The sequence below is a fragment of the Rhinopithecus roxellana genome, chromosome 10 (assembly GCF_007565055.1).
Source record: "Rhinopithecus roxellana isolate Shanxi Qingling chromosome 10, ASM756505v1, whole genome shotgun sequence".
NCBI classification, from domain to species: domain Eukaryota; kingdom Metazoa; phylum Chordata; class Mammalia; order Primates; family Cercopithecidae; genus Rhinopithecus; species Rhinopithecus roxellana.
The window spans coordinates 64,461,415-64,485,716 of record NC_044558.1 but is presented as its reverse complement, the minus strand read 5'-3'; the positions used below and the strand labels follow the sequence as shown (position 1 = coordinate 64,485,716).

General features: G+C 44.5%; 2 protein-coding genes across 13 annotated transcripts in view; both read right to left on the bottom strand.

Moving 5' to 3' along the window:
- LOC104661473 (disco-interacting protein 2 homolog C) overlaps positions 1–24,302 on the bottom strand; it is a 313,197-nt gene that overhangs the window by 147,288 nt on the left and 141,607 nt on the right. For all 12 annotated transcript variants that reach the window (XM_030939985.1, XM_030939981.1, XM_030939979.1 and 9 more), the window contains one exon: positions 7,695–7,821. In XM_030939985.1, coding sequence (XP_030795845.1) covers positions 7,695–7,755 — 61 coding nt within the window. In that variant the 5' untranslated portion in view covers positions 7,756–7,821. The remainder of the gene's footprint in view (positions 1–7,694; positions 7,822–24,302) is intronic.
- LOC115900047 (disco-interacting protein 2 homolog C-like) overlaps positions 21,269–24,302 on the bottom strand; it is a 208,349-nt gene continuing 205,315 nt past the window's right edge. The window contains exons 4-5 of the mRNA XM_030939699.1: positions 21,707–21,817; positions 21,269–21,285 (exon numbers count right to left, since the gene is read on the bottom strand). Coding sequence (XP_030795559.1) covers positions 21,269–21,285; positions 21,707–21,817 — 128 coding nt within the window. The remainder of the gene's footprint in view (positions 21,286–21,706; positions 21,818–24,302) is intronic.

Genomic DNA, 24,302 nt, shown 5'->3' with positions numbered 1-24,302 from the left:
TTTATTATCCTTTTAATGTCCATGGGATCTGTAGTTATGTACCTTATTTCATTTCTGATATTGGTAATTTATCTACTGTATTTCTTTTTCTTGTTAGAGGCTTATAGATTTTCTCTCAAAGAACCAGCTTTTGGTTTCACTGATTTTCTCTACTGACTTTCTGTTTTCAATGTATTGATTTCTGCTCTTTGTCTCCTGCTTAGAATTTGATGTTCTTTTTCTAGTTTTCGAAGGTGGAAGCTTATTGATTTTAGATTTTTTTTTAACATATGCATTTAAATCTATAAATTTCCCTATAAACATTACTCTCATTGCATCTCACAAATTTTAACAAGTTTTCATTTTCATTCACTTCAAAATTTCAAAGAAATCTTCAGATTTCTTCCCTGAACAATTTATTATTTATAAGTGTATTGTTTAATATCCTAATATATTTTCCAGTCATCTATTATTGATTTCTACTTTACTGTGGTTGAGAACATACTTGTTTGATTCCTATTGTTTTAAATTTGTTAAGGTGTGTTTTATGGACCAAAACGTGGTATTTTGGTGAACGTTCTGTATTCTGCTGTTGTTGGAGGAAATAGTCTATAAACGTCAGTTATATACAGTTGACTGAGGATGCTGATTTCAATTGTGTCCTTACTGATTTTCTGGCTACTGAATTGGTCCATTTCTGATAAAGGGGTGTTAACGTCTCCAACTATACTAGTGGGTTAATTACTTCTCCTTGAAGTGTATCAGTTTTTGCTTTGGCATTCTGATGCTTTGTTAGCAAAAATACATTTCAGGATTGTTACATCTTCTTGGAGAATTGACCCCTTTATTACGTAATAATCATCTCTGGTAACTTTCCTTGATGTAAAGCCGACTCTGTCTGAAAGTAATATCACCACTTCCATTTTTCAAAATGAGTGTTGGCCGGGTACAGTGGCTCACGCCTGTAATCCCAGCACTTTAGGAGGCCAAGGCGGGATGATCACCTGAGGTCAGGAGTTCAAGATCGGCCTGGCCAACATGGTGAAATCCCATCTGTACAAGAATAGAAAAAAAAATAAATTACCCGGGCATGACGACAAATGCCTGTAATCCCAGCTACTCGGGAGGCTGAGGGAGAATCACTTGAACCTGGGAAGCAGAGGTTGCAGTGAGATGAGATCAGGCCATTGCACACAAAAAAATTAGTGTTAACATTTATATCTTTTTCCATCCCTTTACTGTTGATCTATATGTATGTCTTTATATCTAAAGTGGATTTCTTCTAGACAATATATAGTTCGGTGCATTTGGACTGACATTGAAAGTAATGATATACAGTTGAATTAACATCTACCATATTTGTTACTATTTTCTATTTGTTGCCCTTGTTCTTTGTTTTTGTCTTTCACTTTTTTTTCCTTGTGGTCTTAATTGAGCATTTTCTATGATTTATTTTCTTTCCTTTCTTAGCATATCAGCTACTCTTTTTTTTTTTTTTTTTTAAGTGGCTGTCTTGGAATTTGCAATATAAATTTACAAGTAACCCAAGTCCACTTTGAAATGACACTACACTGGTTTCTTGATAATGCAAGCACACTATAATAACAAAATCATCCTAATTCCTAATTGCTCCCTCCCATCCCTTGGGTATCACTGCTCTCATTCATTTCACTTATATTTAAGTGTGTGTATATGACATATACATAAGCATATAATACAGTATATTTACTGTCGCTATTACGAATGAACTGTTATGTTAGATCTATTAAGAAAAATGAAAGATTTTCTTCTACCTTCACTATTTCTTCTTTAATGCTTTTTGTTTTTCTATTTATTTTTTTAAACAGACAAGGTCTTGCTCTGTTGCCCAGGCTGGAGTGGAGTAGCATCATTATAGCTCACTGCAGCCTTGAATGGGATCCTGGGCTCAAGAAGTGACCCGTCTCAGCCTCTCAAAGTAGCTGGCACTATAGGAGTCGGTCAGCAGGTTTGGTTTTTTTTTAATGAGACAGTCTCACTACGTTGCCCAGGCTGGTCTCAACTAAGCGGCCTCCAGCAGTTCTCCCATCTTGGCCTCCTAGAGTGTTAGGATGACAGGTGTGAGCCCTGTAAACAGACTGTGCTCTTCCTTTCTTTGTGCACAGCTGAGTTACTGACCTCTACTATTTTCTCTAAAGAACTTTGAACATTTTTTGCAAGGCAGGTCTACCGGCAACAAATTTTGCAATTTTTGTCAGAGAAGGTCTTTACTTTTTCTTCACTTTTGAAAGATAATTTCACAGAGTATACACTTCTAGGTTAACGGATTTTTTTTCCTTTCAATAGTTTAAATATTTCACTCCACTTCTTGCTTTCATGGTTTTTGAGGGGAAGTTGAATATAATTCTTATCTTTGATCCTCCATAGGGAAGGAGAGTACTCTGGTTTCTTTGTTTTTTAATCTTTGATTCACCATAGTTTGAAGATTATATGCCCTAGTTTATTTTTGTTTTTGTCATTGTTGTTTTTACATTTATCCTTCTTGGTGTTTCTTGAGCTTCCTGGATCTATGGTTTGGTGTCTGGCTTTAATCTGAGGAAATTCAGCTATTACTGTTACAAATATTTCTTCTGTTCCTCTTTCTTCCCCCTTGCATTACCGTTATGCATATTTTATGCCTCTGTGGACGTCCCATAGTGCTTGGATACTCTGTTCTTTTTTGCTTTTCAGTTCTGGAGGTTGGAGTTGGGTATTTCCGTTTCCCCCGGGTCAGAAGGCTCTGATAAAATCCCACCAGGTTAGTCTCTAGTTAACTAGCTTCTCTGGAAGGTAGACCTAGTGAAGAGTGCACCTACATATTGAAAAATGATTCCTATTCTCTTTCCCCTGTAGTAAATATGAGGGGATTTTTCTCTGATGTTTACTTCGAGAACCTGGTTGAGCTTCTGATGATACAACTCACAAAAGCATGAGACCCATATGCACAGGCCTCCTGGAGGTTTCAACTCTCAGACGTGGCCACACCTCACTGCAGCAATTTGTCAATTCCAGTTCAGGTATTCCAATCCCAGCGTGGGTTCCTTGGAGCATTGTGCTCCAGTGTACGGTGATTCTCCGCTTTACCTGTCCAGCCAATCTGGGGACAGTGGCTTGCCTGTGACCTCACGTCTCTTGCAGGTTTAAGAAGAACTGCTGATTTTTCAGTTTGCTCAGCTTTTTACCTGTGAGGAGGGAGTGACAATTCTCAAGATTATCATGTACGGAACCTGAAATTCCCCAACTCCATTATAGTAAAAAGTGTCTTCCCTTCCTCTGGCTCAAGAATTAAAATATTTTCGTTCTTTGACACATTGTAATTTGATTCCCTAAATATTTATAATTGTAGATTTAAAAACTCGGTCTTCTGCTGTATCAGACATCTAGACGGGCATTTTCCAACAGAATTATGAGAGTCCTCTTATAGAACTTGAAACCTTCCTTGTAGCCTCATATAAATATATAAACAGGTACAATTCATTTTACTAGTATATTTTTAACTCAAAATGCTCATACTATACTTTCAATAAGAAACACAAATAGGCTGGGTGCAGTGGCTCACATCTGTAATCCCAGCACTTTGGGAGGCCGAGGCGGGTGGATCACGAGGTCAGGAGATCGAGACCATCCTGGCTAACACAGTGAAACCCTGTCTCTACCAAAAATACAAAAAATTAGCCGGGCGAGGTGGCGGGCGCCTGTAGTCCCAGCTACTTGGGAGGCTGAGGCAGGAGAATGGCGGGAACCCGGGAGGCAGAGCTTGCAGTGAGCAGAGATTGCACCACTGCACTCCAGCCTGGGGGACAGAGCAAGACTCCATCTCAAACAAACAAACAAAAAAAAACAAATAACATATTTTCTGTTTTTTATATTAACTGGCATGTCTCTCACGTAGCAAATCCACTTCAGACCGGGCGCAATTCATGTGCTCAGCCGCCGCATGTGGTGAGTGACAGAGACCATCCTGCATGTGTGTGCACTTTTTACTGCCTTTTTCTTGACCACAGATTCTACCTCCTGTTTCTCTGTGTATGCAGTGATTATTTGCTGAGTATTACACATTGTAGGTAACATGTTGAGCACACTCAGGATCCCTAACCTTCCTCTGAAGCTTTCCAGCTCTTGTTTTAGCAGGTAGCACAGGCACTGCTGGGTCATCGTGACATGGGCAGGCTTGGATTGATTCGCTGCTGGTGTGGATCTGTGGAGAACTCCCATCCTGCACCCACTCCGATCTCCCCCTCCTGGACGTGGTAGGATGGCCATGCTCCGCCCACACCTGAGCTCTCTCCGATCTCCCTCTCCTGGATGTGGCAGGGTGATATGCTCCGCCCATACCTGAATTCTCTCCAATCTCCACCTCCTGGACGTGGTAGGGTGGCCATGCTCTGCTCACACCTGAGCTCCGTCTGATCTCCGCCTTCTGGACGTGGTAGGATGGCCATGCTCCGCCCACACCTGAGCTCTCGGTGCCACGATCTGCAGGTGTACTCCAGAGGACAAGTGTACTGTGGGTGCGTCTCATTCATTCTCCTGGCCTTGCCCTCAGTTCTGGCTGGCACAGCTGTGGTCACAGACTAAAAACAGCCACCTCATTCGTTTTGTGCAGCTTTACAGTTGTTTATGGCAGATGTGTGATTTGGGTCCCTGTTCCCTCATCATGGCTAGAACAAGTTTTGGCAAATTATTCTTATATCTTTACATTTGAAAACTAAAGGAAAGTTTCACCCATAGAATATTAGTGTTGCCACAATCCTAATGAGTTTCTCCAGAAACTATGATCCAGGTCAGCAGCCAGTCATTTCATAGAAGATAAACTTCAAGAACATTCTCTGAAGGGCAGTGAAACTGAGTAAGATCTAACCACTGTTACCAGCAACCAAGAAAAATAGGTAAGAAAATGCAACTAAGATTTGGATCAAGTAACTACGGTAATAAACATGCAAACTATGGCTAAGCACAAAATAGGCTGGGAGTAAAAACATAAACATAAAAAATATTTATGATATTGACATTTACAATTTTACAACACTGCCCCATGTGATATCAAGAGGACTCCTGATGAAAACTTACAAAGGATGCTTTATGGTTTATATAAAAATGTTAGTCAAATAAATCCAAATAGTTCACAAAAATAACATTTCAAATAATATTCTTTTATATTTTGCAGACAATGAAGTTATTCATCATGCATGACCCAGTAACATTTCTCAGCGGTTGGATTCAATACGAGAAATAAGCAAATAACCGCACTGCTGCTTCCATTTCAAAGCCATCATTTCTCTTATAAAAAGTAGTCAAGAAAAATGCCTGTTGCCTTAAATACTGGTTAGTACCAAAAATGTGGTTTAAAATATTTCAAGTGGGTTATCCTTTTACATCCATGTTGTTAGTTACACAAAGAACACATACAATTTTTTACCTCATTATAAGTTTTGGCAAATTATAACCATAAACTAAACAAACAGGATTAAGCATATTATTTTTTGAGATAGGGTCTTGCTCTGTTGCCCAGGCTGGAGTGCAGTGGCACAATCATGGCTCACTGCAGCCTCAACCTCTCCCGGCCCAGATGATTCTCCCACCCCAGCCTCCCGAGCAGCTGGGACCACAGGCACACACCACCATGCCCAGCTGATTTCTGTATTTTTTGTAGGGATGGGCTTTGGAATGTTGCCCAGGCTAGTCTCAAATGCTGGGACTCAAGCAATCTGCCTGCCTTGGCTTCCCAAAGTGCGGAGGTTACAGGCATGAGCCACCATGCCTGGCCTAATCATTTTTAAAGAGTCTCTATGTATTCTTGTTATTTTTTTCCTAATTGAGATGAGGGTCTTGCTCTGTTGCCCTGGCTGGAGTGCAGTGGTGCCATCTCAGCTGACAGCAACCTCTGCCTCCCGGGCTCAAGTGATTCTCCCACCCCAGCCTCCCAAGTAGCTGGGACTACAGGTGTACACCACCAGGCTCAGCTAATTTTTTGTACTTTTGGTGGAGTCAAGATGTACAAAAGACATTTCTGTACATTTTGCCATGTTGTTCAGGCTGGCCTTGAACCCTTGGGCTCAAGCCATACACCTGCCCTGGACTCCCAAAGTGCTGGAGTTATAGGCATGAGCTACCGTGCCCAGCCCTTAATTATGTGCTGTGACTTAATATTAAAATAAAGAAAGGGAGGAGCCCAAGGGAGCACGTTGGCAGAAAGGGCTCCCTTGCCAACAACCTTGCTAGCACGGTATTCACTCCCTTGCCTGCTGGCACTGCATTGTTTAGAAGAACATGTTATATGTAAATGAAAAACAAAAACAACATAATCTCTACAAAAACTTAATTAGCTGGGTGTGCACCTGTGGTCCCAGCTGCTTGAGGCTGAAGTGGGAAGACCACTTGAGCCCAGGTGGTCACAGCTGCAGTGAGCCAAGAGCTGTGATCATGATGCTGAATTCCAACCTTGGTGACAGAGCAAGACCTTATCTTAAAACAAAAAGCAACGAAAACCCAAAATGATGCACTCTAAGTTCTGTCCTATAAATTTCAGTACCTTCATCTATAAAGGTACATAAAGGTGAAACTCAGGAGCTGCTTGGAATAATGTGGGCATACGCTTGACCTCAGCTCTGATTTGAAGCACGTCCTTCTGTCTCACTGCTTGCCAAGACTAAGCTAAACTTCAAAAGTAAAAATACTCCCAAAAATGTACATTTTCAACTATTCATATTGTACCTTAAGTTTCTCTTGTAGTGGAGGAAAAACATGGTGTCATTTAAAGTGACATGTAGCTTCAACGTGGGATGTAAGGTGATTCAGGTCCTTTGAGAAGACAAGCTTGCAACAACGACACGAATAATGTTGGAATCAAAATCACAGAAACTAAACACCAAGTAACATAGGTTCAATCCGAGTTTCTAACAGGTATCTGGATAACTAAACTTTCTGCTTTACTTGGGTGTGAAGATCATGAAATGTAGTTTATAATTATTTGGGCAGAGAAAATAGAGAATTGGGGTAGTTATGTAAAATTCAAGATTAAAGAAAAGCAGTATTATATAGCAGAAATATAAACTGGCTATTACCTTCAGTAATTTAGATCAGGGGTTGGCAGGTCTGTGCACCAAATCTGGTCCGTTGTTCTTGTAAATAAAGTTTTCTGGGTACACAGCCATATGCACTTGCTATCACCCATGGCTGAGGGCAGAGTTGAGTGGTTGTGAGACATCTTATGGCTTACAGGAACTAAAATACTAGCTGGCACCTTGCACGCAAAGTTTATGACCTGATTCGGGTAACTGCCTAAACTGTCCAATTCGCTTGTTCTAAAACAATCCAACAATATAACACACTTGTCTGAAGATTTGAGAACACGCATGCACCAGCCTAATCAGAAGAAAAGTCCAATTCCACCCAGAGGGTTACAAACTCTTCCCTTTTCCCTATAAAGAATTAAATGAATAAAACTGTGTGAGATTTTACTGGTATGTATCATATGTATGAGTCTTGATGAAAAGTTAAAAATGTGTATTTATACAGATACATAATGTTACTTTTCCTTCCACGTTTAACTCATACACTGTTTTTGGACTTCTGGTTCACAAAATCTGCATTTCTGCACCATGATTTTGAAGGCAAAATCCCAACTGCTGGGCTAGTGGTCAATTCTGAGGCGCCCAACATGTTCAGGAGGCAGTGTCAGGGAGCATGTGCCTTACCTGGAGGGGTGTAGGTGTCCATGGAGGTCTGCACGTCCAGGGACCTGCGTTTGGAAGGCATAGGCACCGGCCATCTTATGCTCTTTGGGTTTGGCCAGAGCCACCTGGACAGCTTCCGTGTGGACGTCTGAAACAGAGAGCTCAGTCACTCAGGGCTCAGCTGAGGTCCCAGAGGCCAAGCTGCACCCTCCTCTCTGTCCCTGCAACACGGTTCATCCACCTTCTGATACTCACCAACAGATGGGTGGGCGAGGAAAGAAAATCAGTGTTTACAATTCCAGTGAAGACATTAAAATTTATTCACAGACTTTTAATTATTCATTTTATTACCGCAGAATCCATATCCACAAGAAAACACTGGCTGTAAACTGCACTGAGATTTTTCTTTTTAGGGTGAATGGACCTTGATCTTTGGAGATTCTTTGTAGGTCACACGTTTGAGCCTCCAAATCCTTTTACTGTACCGCTGAGAGGCGTGTGCACGCCTCGCACCCCAACTCACACAGCCATGGTCGCAGCTCAGCTCAACACCAGCCATGGGCCAGGACTGTGTTGGCTATGGATATGGTTTGGCTGTGTCCTCACCCAAGTCTCAACTTGAATTGTACGCCCAGAATTCCCATGTGTTGTGGGAGGGACCTAGGGAGAGGTCATTGAATCACTGGGGCCCATCTTTCCTGTGCTATTCTTGTGATAGTGAATAAGTCTCATGAGATCTGATGGTTTATCAGGGGTTTCCGCTTTTGCTTCTACCTCGTTTTCTCTTGCTGCTGACACGTAAGAAGTGCCTTTCGCCTCCCACCATGATTCTGAGGCCTCCCCAGCCATGCGGAACTGCAACGCCAACTAAATCTTTTTCTTCCCAGTTTCGGGTATGTCTTTATCAGCAGCATGGAAATGGACTAAAACAACCATTAACACATTTTGTGGCTATTAACCCATGACATTAATTCCACACATTCACTGAATGCCTCCTCTGTAAGTCTACAGGCTGGGGACGCTGACAGTCTCATGGCATCTCACGCAGGCCACTTCTTAAGGGATGAGACAGGTGATAGATGGGGTAGGGAATTAAAGCAGAGACAGATGCAGCGGGAACTTCAAACTGTGAAGCCAGGGAAGAACCCTCTTAACACAAAATCAGAACAACAGGAATGAACCATACTGGCTGTCAAGACGAGAATCTTCGAGACACAGGCAAAAACCCGCTCAAAGGCCCTAAACTGTCAGTGAGAACGGTGTTAGCAGAATAAAACCACCACCACCAAAAATGGCCAGCGTAAGTGAAGACGGGTTGGAGCAGTTTTCTCTGAAGCTGCGAGAATGATCCCACTGAAAGGGAATCGGACATGGCTTTCCGGCTTAAACCCCCCACGCTGCCACCTGAGACAGGACCCAGACCTGCAGCATCACGCCCACAAGCAGCTCATCGCACTGCTTGGTCTTGGTCAGCCTTTGTGCACACTTCTCTCCCTACCTAGATAAAGAGCCTGGTCATCTGGCCACTATTTCTAATTCCCAGGTCAAAAACCACAATGTGACTGACTTGGCTCATGGCCGAAAACTGAAGGGATCAATGAGGTGACAGTCCACTCACTTCCACAAATCACTTTTTGTTTTGCATATTCTCCATTTTAAACTTTTTGGATGTAATTTCAAATACACAGAAAATCTGCAAGACCAGCGTAGTGAATTCCCACATAACTTACCAGGCTCAACTTAGGCCCAACTGCTCCTATCTTACATCACTGCTTTCCCCCCTTCCCCATGAATTTTCTAAGTCAAATGAAAATAAATTTCAGATACTATGTCCTTCCATACCTAAATGTTTCAATGTATTTCCTAAACACAAGGATATGCTCTCACATTCATTTTCCTCAAGATCAGGAAATTAAACTGTCATATACAAAATTCACTTTTAAATGGTGTCAGCTGCCTCCATAATTTTCTTACGTTGTCTTCTTATTTGAAGATCCAATCCAGGATCATGAATTGATTTGTCATGTGATTTTTACCCGTCCAGAATCCAAGTTTCTCAGCTTTTGTGTTTCTTGAAATTGGAAATGTTAAAGAATACAGGTCAGTTATTTTACAGCTTGTCCTTTATTTTGGTATCTTCCAGACTAGACTCAAGAGTATGCATTTTAGCAGGGACACCGCAGAAGTCTGTCCTGTGTGACAATGTTAACATCGGCAACACAGTGAAGGTGGTGCTTAAGTTCCTCCAAAGCAAAGACGCTACTTCTCGCGTTGAAATTAAGATTTGGGAGGAGACACCATGACACTATGTGCATATTCTGTTTTCCATGAATTCTTCACTACTAGTTTTAGCATCCACTGATTTCCTGTCATTCCTTCTAAATCATTAGATCTTCCATATTCACTGAAAAATAATTATTTCATCTTTCAGCATTCATTTACATATGTTGATATGTACTCATGGAGTCTGGCTTGGTGGGTTATGATTCACAGTTACAATGGTTTGTTGTGTTGCTCAACTGGTTCCAGATCTGATACCTGATTCCCCAGCCCTTGGACCAAGGCTCCTTCTAGTGAAGAACGGTGTTTGGAAGCTAAGACTGGGCACCGGGTGCTGCTGGGCATTGCTGGCAAGCAGAACACACAACACGCCTGTACACACATGTACACTCACACCCATGCACAGGCACTTGTGTCCCTGTCTACATCTGTCAGGAGCCACCAGCTTATACTGGTACCTCCTGCTGCAACCAAATCCCACATGATCCATTCCAGGCTTTGGCCTTTTCTTATTTCTACCTCTCTTGCCAAGAAAGAAACCTGGCTCCTGTCACACTCAATATATTCACTAATTTATTAAGCTTATTTGCTTAAGCCTGGAGATACAGCAATGCTTTCAGAATTGCTATCTAATACCACTGTGAAAAATCTATCGAGTTCAGTGTTCATTTGTAATTATTTTTTCATTGTTTTTTGGAAGGGAGGGAGCACAAAGTATACACAGTGAAATGTTCAGATCTTAAGTACACTTGGCGCATTTTGATAAATGGAAATCTATTACCCTAATCAAATCTTTTGCCTCAAAGTTCCCACAAGTCCCCTCCCAGTCAATACCGGCCCTCAAGAGACAGCCACCGTTCATTCACGAGGAGTGTTCTTGGCGCTCTCCCGTCACCCGAGACTCGCATAGATTCTCCATCGTCACATGGACTCCACGGCATGATGCTCACTCTGCTCAATTCAAGGCTGCTGGAACTCATCCCCGTTGCCTGTTTTGGTTTCAGTATTTTGTACGTTTTTCCCGAAGGGAACTAGGAGAATGTATGAATATATCCGAATTTGCTCATGTGTCTCCAGATGAGAGAGATTTATGTTGTTTCTAGTTTTTGGCTATGACAATTTACTCTGGAGATAATGTGCATTCTTTTACAAGGACACACATTTTCATCTTTCCTTGGTGAACATCTACAGCGTACCTGCTGGGCCATATGGTAAGTGTACACATTAAAAAAAAACTGCCACACTGTTTGCAAAAGCGGCTGTGCCGTTTTAAGTCTCCATCAGTCTGAGATCCAGCCTGTCATATCTTCATCAGCACCTGCTACTGTCCTCCCTCTCCACTCTTGTGAAGGGGAACCTCGTGGGTTTAAGTTGCACTTACCCAATGACTTCCTGGCGAGCACCTTTCACAGGCCACTGGGCATCTGTATACATCTGTTGCGAAGAGTCTATCTTGCATGCTTGCAAAATTCACACCATTTCTGGTTGGTTGTACGTTTCCTAAAATGTTCTAAATAAGGCCCTGTGTCTTCTGTAAATCATGTATATCACCCCTTCCAAGTCTTTACACCTTTTAGTTCTCCTGACTCACTTCAAGGACAAGGACCCCAGTGCATGCCATGTGAACCTGAACCACGGAGAATGGCCATGCTCCCGACACCCCGACTGTGGGCAGAGCGCCCCGGCTGCTGCCACCACCGAGGAGGGGGGTCAGCTCTTGGTTTTCAGGAATGGCCTTTATCAAACGGAGAAAGTTCTCTTCTGCTGCTGATGTGATAGAAAATTCGTATAAGGACTATTAAATTTCAACAGATGTTTTTCATTGTCTACTGAGAGGATAAAATGGGTTTTCTGCTTTTTTTTGTTAATGTGGTGAATTACATTGATTTTTTAATGATGAGCCAAGTGTGCAACGCAAAACTACACATCATGAGAACAAACTCTAAGCGGTCATGATATTCTTCTCCCTTTTCCATATTTCTGGGTTTGATTTAGTAAGAATTTGTTAAAAGCTTCGGCATCTGTATGTCAACAAGAGTGAAAGGTGTGAGATTCTGCCTCACATGCAAACTAACAAGGGAGCCAGCACCAGCCCAATGCGCTTACAGAGCCAGGACATTTCCGGGCCAGAAACAAAGGGCTTGTCACACACAGTGGGGCAGCAGGACCTACTCACCCCAGCGATACTCAGGATCACACACAATGGGGCAGCAGGACCCACTCACCCCGTCCATACTCAGGAGCACACACAGTGGGGCAGCAGGACCCACTCACCCCGACGATACTCAGGATCACACAGTGGGGCAGCAGGACCCACTCACCTCAGCAATACTCAGGATCACACACAGTGGGGCAGCAGGACCCATTCACCCCGTGGATACTCAGGATCACACACAGTGGGGCAGCAGGACCCACTTACCCCAACGATACTCAGGATCACACACAGTGGGGCGGCAGCACCCATTCACCCTGTCGATATTCAAGATCACACACAGTGGGGCGGCAGGACCCACTCACCCCAGCAATACTCAGGATCACACACAGTGGGGCAGCAGGACCCACTTACCCCGACGATACTCAGGATCACACACAGTGGGGCGGCAGGACCCACTCACCCCAGCAATACTCAGGATCACACACAGTGGGGCAGCAGGACCCACTCACCCCGACGATACTCAGGATCACACACAGTGGGGTGGCAGGATCCACTCACCCCGAAGATACTCAGGATCACACACAGTGGGGTGGCAGGACCCACTCACCCCGACAATACTCAGGATCACACAGAGTGAGGCAGCAAGACCCACTCACCCTGTCGATACTCAGGATCACACACAGTGATCACGTAAAGAACTGCTTACATTTTTCTGAGAAAATTTGTTTTTAGCAACCATGGCTCTCAAGGCACTCACTTGCACATTATACATAATACTGCTTGCGGCCAAAGTCACGGCACCTGCCTACTCTTAATTTATCAAGAGTCCTGAAAGGTAAGTATTTTAAGGAGAAAAGTGGTATGTGGCTTACCCCAGGCTAAGGAGTAAGCCGGACTATTCTTGTGAAATATGCGATTTTTCTAATTAGAAAATCTGAGAACAAGGTATCATTGTGAGTCTGTTATCTCCAGGAAGGAGTGAAATGGGTGCTGAGAAATTGAGGGAGCCTCGGAATGGGAATCTCACAACCTCAAATGGGGAGTCCCGCAAATGGGAAAGCAGTCGCTCTGATTCACGACGTTTCGGAAAGATTCACATCCACTCCGCGCTGCGTTTGAGCGACTTTTCTTCCTGTGATGTGGACCCGACCGAAGAGAGGTCCCACGTAGACATTTGGCATTTGTGAGGGTCTGGCACTGTGACTCACTGCTACAGATTAACATGTTTATGCATAAATTACAATGGCTCAACTGTATAAAAACTGATAGCAGTTATGGATCAATTCCCTCACTTCTCACTTGGGCCACACTTCCTGTTTCTGCAAGAACATATCACTTGGCTGGAAGACACAACGTTGACATCGAAAAAGAAAAAGGACCTTGTATAAAAATGATGCAGAGAATTCTTCTCAAAGGCCACTGGGACACACACTGTGTTGGTGACCGGCTGTCTACCAGCGGCAGTGAGAAAGACAGAGCTCCACGCGTGAGCAGTCACAGCTCCCGTGACCCACACCAAGACCCCCAGGGTGATGACAGGCCAACCAGCAGCCTTGGAACGTACACTTCCTTCCCGAAATAGCTTCCCGAGAGACAACAAACAGTGATAATTGCAGGCATTTCTATGACTGGTCTGGAACAAAGAAACCATTCACCTCCAACAAGGAACACGTCTTGTTTCAACTGAGGCAAATGAAAAGATCAAGCAAACAGCACAAAAGCCAGGTGGTTCTGTCACCTATGCACACACGGGTATGTACACGTATGTTATACACAGATATGTACGCATATGTATGTGCACACATCTATGTATATGTCCGTATGTGTGGGTATAAAATATACTGTCTATGCCTCAATAACGGCCCCGTCTAAATTCAGCCTGCAACCTCCTCAGGGCCAGGGTGGGAGCCTGGAAGCCCATCTCCGCAGCACCCTGGGCTCCCCAGCCCCTGCCTGTGGGCGGTGACTGGTGAAGCAAGAAACCCTCCCAGTCCTGTTCTTTCTACACCACATCCAGAACAGGCGTACACCCGGTGTAGAAAGCTCCCGTGGCCTGAACAGGTCATTCGATTCTAATTCAGACTGACCTAATCTCTGCAGTGCAGTCCTACAAACAGATTTTCAAAAAGTTACCAAACCACTACCTCAAACCTCAAGCTTTCTCTGCTTCGAAAGAGGACATGGGACTGGCCACCATATGGCCACCAGAACACACATAGGATATTATCCTATTGCCCTTCAGTGCCCAGAAGAATCACGTGGTCTCTCGCGGTAAAAACAAAACCACAACCACCACAACCCAGCTTTTCAAATTGCAGGGAGTTTTACAGCCTCTTTCTATGTCGTCTTTCTTTTTGCCCCAAACTGGATCTTCTTTTTACTTTCTCCTTATTTCCTGAATATAATTTGATCAATACAATTAAAGTGCTTGTGTTAGAAGCAATTTTACTTAAAAAGAATTGAAAGAACTACATCAAAATATTAAGAGTAGCCATTTCAGAACGACAAGAGAACGATATATTGCTTTTTGTTCATTCTTTTCAACATTTGCAAAGTTTTTTGCCTTGAGTGCAGTCACTTTTGCAATCAGAGGTGAGAGTGCTTGATGGAATGAGGCCATGAAGCTCATACACCACCCAGTTTCTAACACAGAGCAATCTATGGGGCAGGATGGAGACACAGGAAAGGTTCATCTTAAAGCAATGCAGGTACTTTTTTCATAAAGGCAAAAGACATTTTTAAAAGTGTTTGCACCATACACAAGTCTGCTAAATTTGGTCAAAAAACTGAGAGAAAACAGTAACAGAAGAACACTTCAGCCCACAGGGAGACCAGCACACCCAGCTCAAGGCCACTCCAGACGAGGACGGAGAGTGGTTTCCTCACAGCTGACCCACAGAATCGGGTAACGCGCACGAGGGAAACACGGGGACCACCAAGACGTCAGACTGTGGACTGCACAGCAAGAGACAGCAACACAAACTAGCGGAGTAATTAAAAACTATTGCAAAAAGATGTCCACATTCTATTTTAACCTGAAATCAGTGGCACGGTGACACTTCAACACATCTATAAACAGCACCCCTGAAGATTCCGTCAGACTCTACACTGAACAATGTTAACACGAGTAACAACAACAGGACAGCCTCCCCATTGTGTGATGGGCTCTTCTCAGCGCAGACCCTTAGAGCGTGCTGACCCATCATCAAAACACAGCGAACATGTGGAGAAAGGACAACCTGTCCAGGCGTGACCAGCTTCTAAAGCACGCAGTGTAATTATGGCTGAAGCATTTTCTGCGACGCGGAGTGAAGTGTTCGAGTCAGAATCAACCTCCATGTGCTAAGTTGTTGCTGTGTTTAACAATTCCCATCCAACTCAAAATATCCAAGGCAGAAAACAGCATCCAACCACGAACACCTAAAATAGCGATTAAATGGACAGCACTTTGCGGAAAGACCTTTCCCAGCGTGACACCTAGAGGAAACAAGGAGGCGACCCACGCCACGATGGCCCCCCTGGTTCCTCTCGCTGCTCCTCCTGCGTCCTCAGCACAGCCGGGTGCTTTGCTAGTGCCCTGCCGCAGAGAAAACACCCCACCCAGCTACCCGGGGAGGTCTTCTCTTACGACACCCAGCTTAGAAGGCCGCATGTCCACTGGCCAGTGGCCCAAATCCCACAGGTGAGGGGAGAGATCTGACCACAGGGTGCAGGATGGGCCCATCTCCCGTGAGAGCCAACGCCAGCGGGTCACAGGGAGTCCTGGCCAGTCTGAGGCCCGGGTGCGAGGAAGGGGGGAGTGTTGGATGAACACACAGTGCTGAAAAGGGTATGAGCTAAGAACAAAGACGTTTACAAAGCTCTGCATAAAATCCAGATCATTCTGAGAAGAGCTCATAAGACGAAGAACTTTCAGGAAAATATAACATGGGTAAACAGGTTGCTACAAAACAAATATTCCCTTGAAAACACATCCTTTTCACAAACTGAGCCGATAGATGAAATCCAGCAGCTGTGCAGCATCAGAAATCCATGAAAGCATCTGATCAAGTGTCCTCCAAAGCCTTAATTACAAATGCCCTGAATACAGTTTCACCCAGCCATGTCAACGAGACACCAGATGAGAGGCCATGGACTGGAAACCATGAGAAACAGAAACATCTCGGGTAAAGGTACCAGGTAGGATTGCAGAGGAGTCAACAGATATGTGCACAGACGTCACAAGAGTAACAAGATTCGCTGGTCATGCTGGACACACAGACAGTGTCACGGACTCCAGCAAATACCTGAAATGCAAATGCTTAAAAAGATAGGAGAAAATCATCTGGAAACTCAACAGTTAGGACAGAGGACAGTGACTTTTTAGTATTTCTAAATATCCTTGAGGATGAGCACCGAAAGTGGTCAAGGATATTTCCACCTACAGAGAGGCCAGGAAGTAACCGGTATACATGTGCCATGGTGGTTTGCTGCACTCATCAACCTGTCATCTACATTAGGCATTCCTCCTAATGCTATCCCTCCTCTAGTCCCCCAGTCCCCAACAGGCCCCAGTGCGTGATGTTCCCATGTCCATATGTTCTCATTGTTCAACTCCCATTTATGAGTGAGAACATGTGTTTAGTTTTCCGTTCTTATATTAGTTGGCTGAGAATGATGGCTTCCAGCTTCATCCATGTCCCTGCAAAGGACACAAACTTACCCTTTTTTATGGCTGTGTAGTATTCCATGGTGTCTATGTGCCATATTTTCTTTATCCAGTCTATCATTGATGGATATTTGGATTGGTTTCAAGTCTTTGCTATTGTGAACAGTGCCACAATAAATATACATGTGCACGTGTCTTTAGAGTAGCATGATTTATAATCCTTTGGGTATATACCCAGTAATGGGGTTGCTGGGTCAAATGGTATTTCTGGTTCTAGATCCTTGAGGAATTGCCACATTGTCTTCCACAATGGTTGAATTAATTTACACTCCCACCAATGGTGTTTCTCCACATCCTCTCCAGCATCTGTTGTTTCCTGACTTTTTAGTGATCCTCATTCTAACTGGCATGAGATGGTATCTCATTGTGGTTTTAATTCGCATTTCTCTAACAACTAGTGATGAGCTTTTCTTCATATGTTTATTGGCCGCATGTCTTCTTTTGAGAAGTGGCTGTTCATATCCATCAAATTCTTGATGGGGTTGTCGTCTTCTTGTAAATGTGTTTAAGTTCTTTGTAGATTCTGGATATTAGCCCTTTGTCGGATGGATTGCAAAAATTTTTTCCCATTTTGTAGGCTGCCTATTAACTCTGATGGTAGTTTCCTTTGCCTTGCAGAAGCGCTTTAGTTTAGATCCCATTTCTCAATTTTGGCTTTTGCTGCCATTGCTTTTGGTGTTTTAGTCATGAAGTCTTTGGCCACACCTTTGTCTTGAATGGTACTGCCTAAGTTTTCTTCTAAGGTTTTTATGGTTTTAGGTCTTACGTTTAAGTCTTTAATTTGAGTTAATTTTTGTATAAGGTGTACAGAAGGCGTCAAGTTTCAGTTTCTGCATATGGCTAGCCTGTTTTCCCAACACCATTTATTAAATAGGGAATCCTTTCCCCATTGCTTTTGTCAGCTTTGTCAAAGATCAGATGATTGTAGATGTGTGGTGTTATTTCTGAGGCGTCTCTTCTCTTTCATTGGTCTATATCTGTTTTGGTACCAGTACCAAAGCATTTGACATTTCAGTATCATGCTGTTTTGGTTACTGTAGCCTTGTTAGTATACTTTGAAGTCAGGTAGCACGAGGCCTCCAGCTTTGTTCTTTTTGCTTAGGATTTTCTTGGCTATGTGGGCTTATTTTTTGGTTCCATATAAAATTTAAAGTAGTTTTTTCCAATTATGTGAAGAAAATCAATGGTAGCTTGATGGGGATAGTATTCAATCTATAAATTACTTTGGGCAATATGGCCATTTTCATACTGATTCTTCCTATCCATGAGCACGGAATGTTTTTTCATTTGTTTATGTCCTCTTATTTCCTTGAGCAGCAGTTTTGTAGTTCTCCTTAAAGAAGTCCTTCACATCTCTTGTAAGTTGGATTCCTAGGTATTTTATTCTTTGAAGCAATTCTGAATGGGAGTTCACTCATGATTTGGCTCTCTGTCTGTTGTTGGTGTATAGGAATGCTTGTGATTTTTGCACACTGATTTTTGTATCCTGAGACTTTACTGAAGTTGCTTATCAGCTTAAGGAGATTTTAGGCTGAGATGACGGGGTTTTCTAAATATAAAATCATGTCATCTCTAAACAGAAACAGTTTGACTTCCTCTCTTCCTATTTGAATACCCTTTCTTTCTCTTGCCTGATTGCCACGGCCAGAATTTCCAATACTACGTTGAATAGGAGTGGTGAGAGAGAGCATCCTTGTCTTGTGCCAGTTTTCAAAGGGAATGCTTTCAGTTTTTGCCCATTCAGTATGATACTGGACATCAAGGTCACCCTGATTTCCTCTCATGTTCCTCTCCTTGTTAACCCAACATTCAGGTCTTACTGCTATTATCTTGTGAGCATTTCTCAAATCTGATACTTTTTTTTTTTTTTTTTTTGGAGACACAGTCTCACTCCGTCGCCCAGGCTAGAGTGCAGTGTTGTGATCTCGGGTCACTGCAACCTCCACCTCCTGGGTTCAAGAAATTCTCTTGCCTCAGCCTCTGGAGTAGCTCGAATTACAGACATGAGCCACCACATACCTGGCTAATTTTTATTTTTCGTAGACATGAGGTTTCGCCATGTTGGCCAGACTGGTCTCAAACTCCTGACCTCAGGTGATCCACCTGTCTCGGTCTCCAAAAGTGCTGGGATTACAGGCATGAGCCACAGTGCCCAGCCCCGACAGGTATCTCTTAAGTATCCATCAGTTTCAGGCATTCAGGATTGTTTCGACTCCCCCACTTTCAAGCCCAGGCTCCATGCTGCTGCTAACGTGATCTTCAAACCCTGACAGGCCCTTTGCCTAAAATCTCCAAGTGGTTCCCCACCATCTTCAGGATGAAGTCCAAATTCCCAAGCATGATACTCAAGATGCTATAACCCAGCCCCTCCTACCTGACTTCTTGCCCTTCCCCAAATGTGTCATGCTCCCTCATCTTCCTTCAAAATATAGAAGCCAGGCAATATTTCAGGTGCTTGGCCCACACGAATGAACAAAACAGAGATCCTGGCCTGTGTGGACCTCATATTCTTATGGGAGAAGGTGAGAGGTAGGGAGGTGGATGGTGGAAGAATGGCTGAGTAATTGGGTAAATGGATGAGATGTCTGATGATGGATGGTGGACATAAACGGATGATTGACAAGTAAGTAGATGATTGGTGAATGTGTAGACAGATACAGAGAGGTTGATAAATGGATGATTGACAGGTAGATAAATAAGGAATACACAGATATGCAGACAGATGGACAGAGTATCATGTGGTTATAATGGCAATGGAGACATGAGTCAGGATGGGGAATGGGAGGGATTGTGTATGAAGGGGTGCCGTATTCCACAATTTTACAGAAACAGGAGAAATGAACCATACTTCTCACGTTGGGTCTGGCTTCCCTCCAGGGCAGAGCCTGCAGTCTCCGAGCTGAAGCGTCGGTCTCCTCCACCCACTTCCCACTCTCAGCCACCCCCTCTGCCGTGTGCCTCTCCCCTCCATGCCTTCCTGCCTTTGAAGAGGTGAGGTAAGGTGCATGGGTGAACAGAAAACGCGCCCGAAGCCAAGAGATCACCATCTCCTGCTCTACCCACCCCTCTCAGGCTTTTATTAAGAGAGAAGAGCGTGCGACAACCACAACCCGCCACACTTATCTCGTGGAGTAGCTGGGACTGTGAAGATTGCACGATCCAAAGGTAAACACAGGGTTTATCAACCCCACTGCAGCATCATGGAGAGAGAATGTAGGAAACAGATGCACTGGTGACTGACGTGGATCTCCTCTCTCCTGTGTGGTAAGATGTCAGGCCAAAGCTGGGCTTGCATCCTCCTGCAGGGAGCGGGCCCATGTGATCGTCAGCCATCAGGCAGCCTCCCTGAATTTCAGTTTCCTCATCTATAAAATGGAAGACAGACCCCCACTGACTTCCGTGAGAACTGAAGCGATGTGAACTCACACCTGCGTGCACGTCTGGGTGTGTTGTGTTCACAGACAGGGCGCCCACACGGCGGCATTGACACACGGTGAGGGAAGCGTTCACCCCAGGCTGACAGCACGCGGGCACCTCCACACTCCTGAACTTGATAGGAGCCTCCGAGACACCCACGTGAGTAAGAGAAGGTCTCAATGTGTCAGGGCTTAAGACAGCTGTGAAATAACGGAGGTTGGATTCGGGAGCAAATCCTCCTTCGTTCCATCCCCACGTTTTCCTGGGGTCAAAGTGTCCCTGGAGAAAGCAGCAGGGGGCGCCGTGGAGGAGACACCAGCTTTTCATTCAGGCTCTCAGGTACGTCCTTCTCCTTTGCACAGGTGACACTCCCCGAGGCCATAAAATCTCTCTGGAAAGAGCAGAGCCAAGAGGCCAGGCAGACGGCGACTGAGGAGGATGCAGAAGTGGCTAATCACATGAGCTTGTGTGGACAGAGATTTGTTACAGCACAACTGAGACTCACAGCCTTTCCTCCACCACCGGGTGAGTTCCGTCATCCCTTAGCCTCCGTTTTTTCTTCTGACACAGGAGACAACAGCCACAACTTCACCTGCTTATCATGAAAGCTCCACGTGAGAACAACGTGAGAACGCCGGTGAAGGGCATTTGGTAAATAAAGGGATTCACAAATCAGTTCCATCACCAGCAACCCACCCCTGCCCTCACTGGGGCCCTGGGAACTACACAATAATTCACAGGTAATTTTCTTTTAAAGAAGCAACCTTAACCTACATGTTGGAAAAACTCTTTCCGAGTAATTCAAACATCAATCACAGCCTGAGATTTTTTGAGATGGAGTTTTGCCCTGTCTCCCAGACTGGGGTGCAGTAGCATGATCTCGGCTCACTGCAACCTCCGCCTCCCAGGTTCAAGCACTTCTCCTGCCTCAGCCTGCTGAGTAGCTGGAACTACAGGTGCCCGCCACCATGCCTGACAGCCTGAGTTTTCTGTTAAAGAAATTTCAGCTGGCCAAGCCCAGGTGGCAGTGGCAACTCAGTCTCCAGACAGCCCTGTGCAGATGACATCATAAAACACAGAGGAAAAACAAATAGGAAACACATGACAATGTGTGGTTTTCATTTCTGTTTAGAAAAGTAGACCTGGAAAACAAATCACTGAGGGTAAGGAGAAGAAAAAACTTGCAACCACGATTAAAAAGTTATTTAACAGTGATGCCTAAAAATGAGAAAAATTTGGCACAAGATTATAATCTTTTTAATTAGTGTGAAATTCTGAATAGTAGACAACGTGGGCTTGTAAACCACGTGAACAGCTATGTACCAGACACTGGGGTCTCCTAGCAGGGTGTGTCTGCACAGAAAGCTGGAGGCCACACCCACCATGCTTCTGCCTTGCCCAGTGGCTGGGCACAGGCACCCTCCTGGCACAGGCAGCAGACGGACATATTGTCACACCCCACTCCATGCTTACCTGACCGATAGCGCTCATCTCGTGACCCTGAAGACCTTCGGCGGTGGTAGCGAGAGGCAGAGGAAGGAGTGACAGGAGCCCGGCGTTCTTGCGGCAAAGCTTGGTCCACCCCTGGATTTCAGGGAAGAGGGAAGAGGGAAGAGAGCAGAGTGAGGTGTGGCTGTGCTCAGCGGACTCCAGCAAATCATTCCCTCCATCCCCACAGCAAAGCCAGAGCTACCCATGGGACTGGGCATGGCAGCACCTCAGAGCCCACAGGCAGGAGGGCCAGGACCGAGGGGGAAGCTCTCCTACAGCCGGGGAGACCCCTCCTGCCTGGACGCCACCACGGCCCCTCTTACAGCACAAGCGTCCACTGACAGGCAGGGAGACACACAAACTCAGCCACAGGTAGCAACTGAATTCCTGGGAGTGAGAGAAACAGGGCCCAAGACACAGACTCAAGTTATGACCTTTCATGTTGTAAATATACAGAATGGGTTGTATAAGTTCTTAAGAAAATTTAAAATTTAATTATTAAAGCAATTTTTAAAATAAATCTTACAGGATAATTTAACAGTAGAATTCAGGTAACCAGGACATGCCCTGAACGTCCAGCTTTGTTCATTCCAGATTACTCTCTGGAAACTTACTCCATTTGATGCCAAGTGGTTTAACAGGTTATATTCGACTATGAATTACAATTATTTGATAAATTACAAAAAAAGTTAACGGGGTCAGATAAAAACAATTTAATGGTATTGGTCAAAACACTGACGTGAATCCACCTGTCACAGTATTGGTTATATTCAGGTAATAACAGGGTGGCAAGGAACACAACTAGATGAAACGAAGCCCCCAAAGGAAGGACATCGTCACAGTTCCACGAAGAACTGCTCCGATACTACGGGAAAAACGTCATCCTCACAGTTCGGTGAACGGCTGATACCACAGAAAGGACGTCATCCTCACATTCCACGAAGAACTGCTCTGAGTCCACGGGAAGGACGTCATTGTCTCAGTTCCATGAAGAACTGCTCTGAGACTGAGCACCGATCACTAACAGATGCTTCTTCAGAAATGGATCAGTAATATTTGATTGAAAGTAAACCAGAAATAAAGTTTTAAGTTAACAAAAGAAATATTTAGTCCCTGGTTTTCCATGATGGGCTCTTACAACAGCTGTCAAGTCTGAGTCTGTGGGCTTCATGTTCCTCTCACTCAGGTGGTTTCTGCACGTCAGCTTTTCATGGTGCGTGTGCAGACCCTACGTATCAGGCTGGCGAGTTCAGAACTAAATGAAGCACAGCTCCACACCCCGTCACCGCTCCCCCACCCTGTCATTTGGTTAAGTCTCATGTGCTCTTCTTTCAGCAGCATCCAAATCACCATCAGTTCCTGAGGAACAAACTGCTGCTACCAACCTCTTGCAATCATCATCTACAAATGCTCTTTTAAAAATGATCTTCAATTACTTTTATCAAACATGCATTTTAGGAAATCAGAGTGTTATCAAGTCTCACGTGAAAAACAGTAGTCACCTGGCACTTACGTTCATAAACACAGACTTACCACACGACTTCCTGAATTGTCCTTTAGACATCCCCCCTTACACCACTGTGGTCACCACGTCAGGGTCTGCAGTGTGCTACAAATACCGTCCTATCTTACGCTTTTCAATGATTCTGGAGTTAATACTTTTTATCTATTTTCCATTATCCTGGCTTTCAATGTACCTATTGCCAACCCTTTCAGTTCTTCCGCAGAACTGAAAAACTCTTTCCCACGCTTTCTTGCCCACGATCAAACACTGACAACCTGGTGAGAATCTCTGATTTTCCTGGAAATCCTCTTGGAGCCCCGCCCCGATCCCCGACGTGCTACCGTCACTGGGCCGTGCCTTTCTTCCCGCTGGCCGTGCTGCTCACTCTGTTGGTCACTTGTTCTCAGCCCCTTGACGCCCCCTCCTCTCCCCACTCTCCCATGCTAAAGGAGCACCTCGATTGCTTCAGAAAGGGCGGACGAGACCGGGCGCGGTGGCTCAAGCCTGTAATCCCAGCACTTTGGGAGGCCGAGACGGGCGGATCATGAGGTCAGGAGATCGAGATCATCCTGGCTAACATGGTGAAACCCCGTCTCTACTAAAAACTACAAAAAACTAGCCGGGCGACGTGGCGGCGCCTGTAGTCCCAGCTACCCGGGAGGCTGAGACAGGAGAATGGCGTGAACCCGGGAGGCGGAGCTTGCAGTGAGCTGAGATCCAGCCACTGCACTCCAGCCTGGGTGACAGAGCGAGACTCCGTCTCAAAAAAAAAAAAAAAGAAAGGGCGGACGAGAAGGAACACCTGGGGGCCCCGCGTGTCCGAAAGTGCTTTTCTCTCTACCCCAGTGAGACCGGGTCTTTCTCCTAGATACAGACTTCTAGGTTAAAATTACTTTTATTCATTGCCTTTCATTTCCATCATTGGTGAGAAGTTAAATGTCATTCTGATACTATAATCTTTACGTAATACCCATTCCTTTCTCTTCTTTGATAATCTTTTCATTCCCACTGGAGGAGCTGCAAGCCAGGTTGTAATACCCATTCCTTTCTTTCCTCCAATAATCTTTTTGCTGC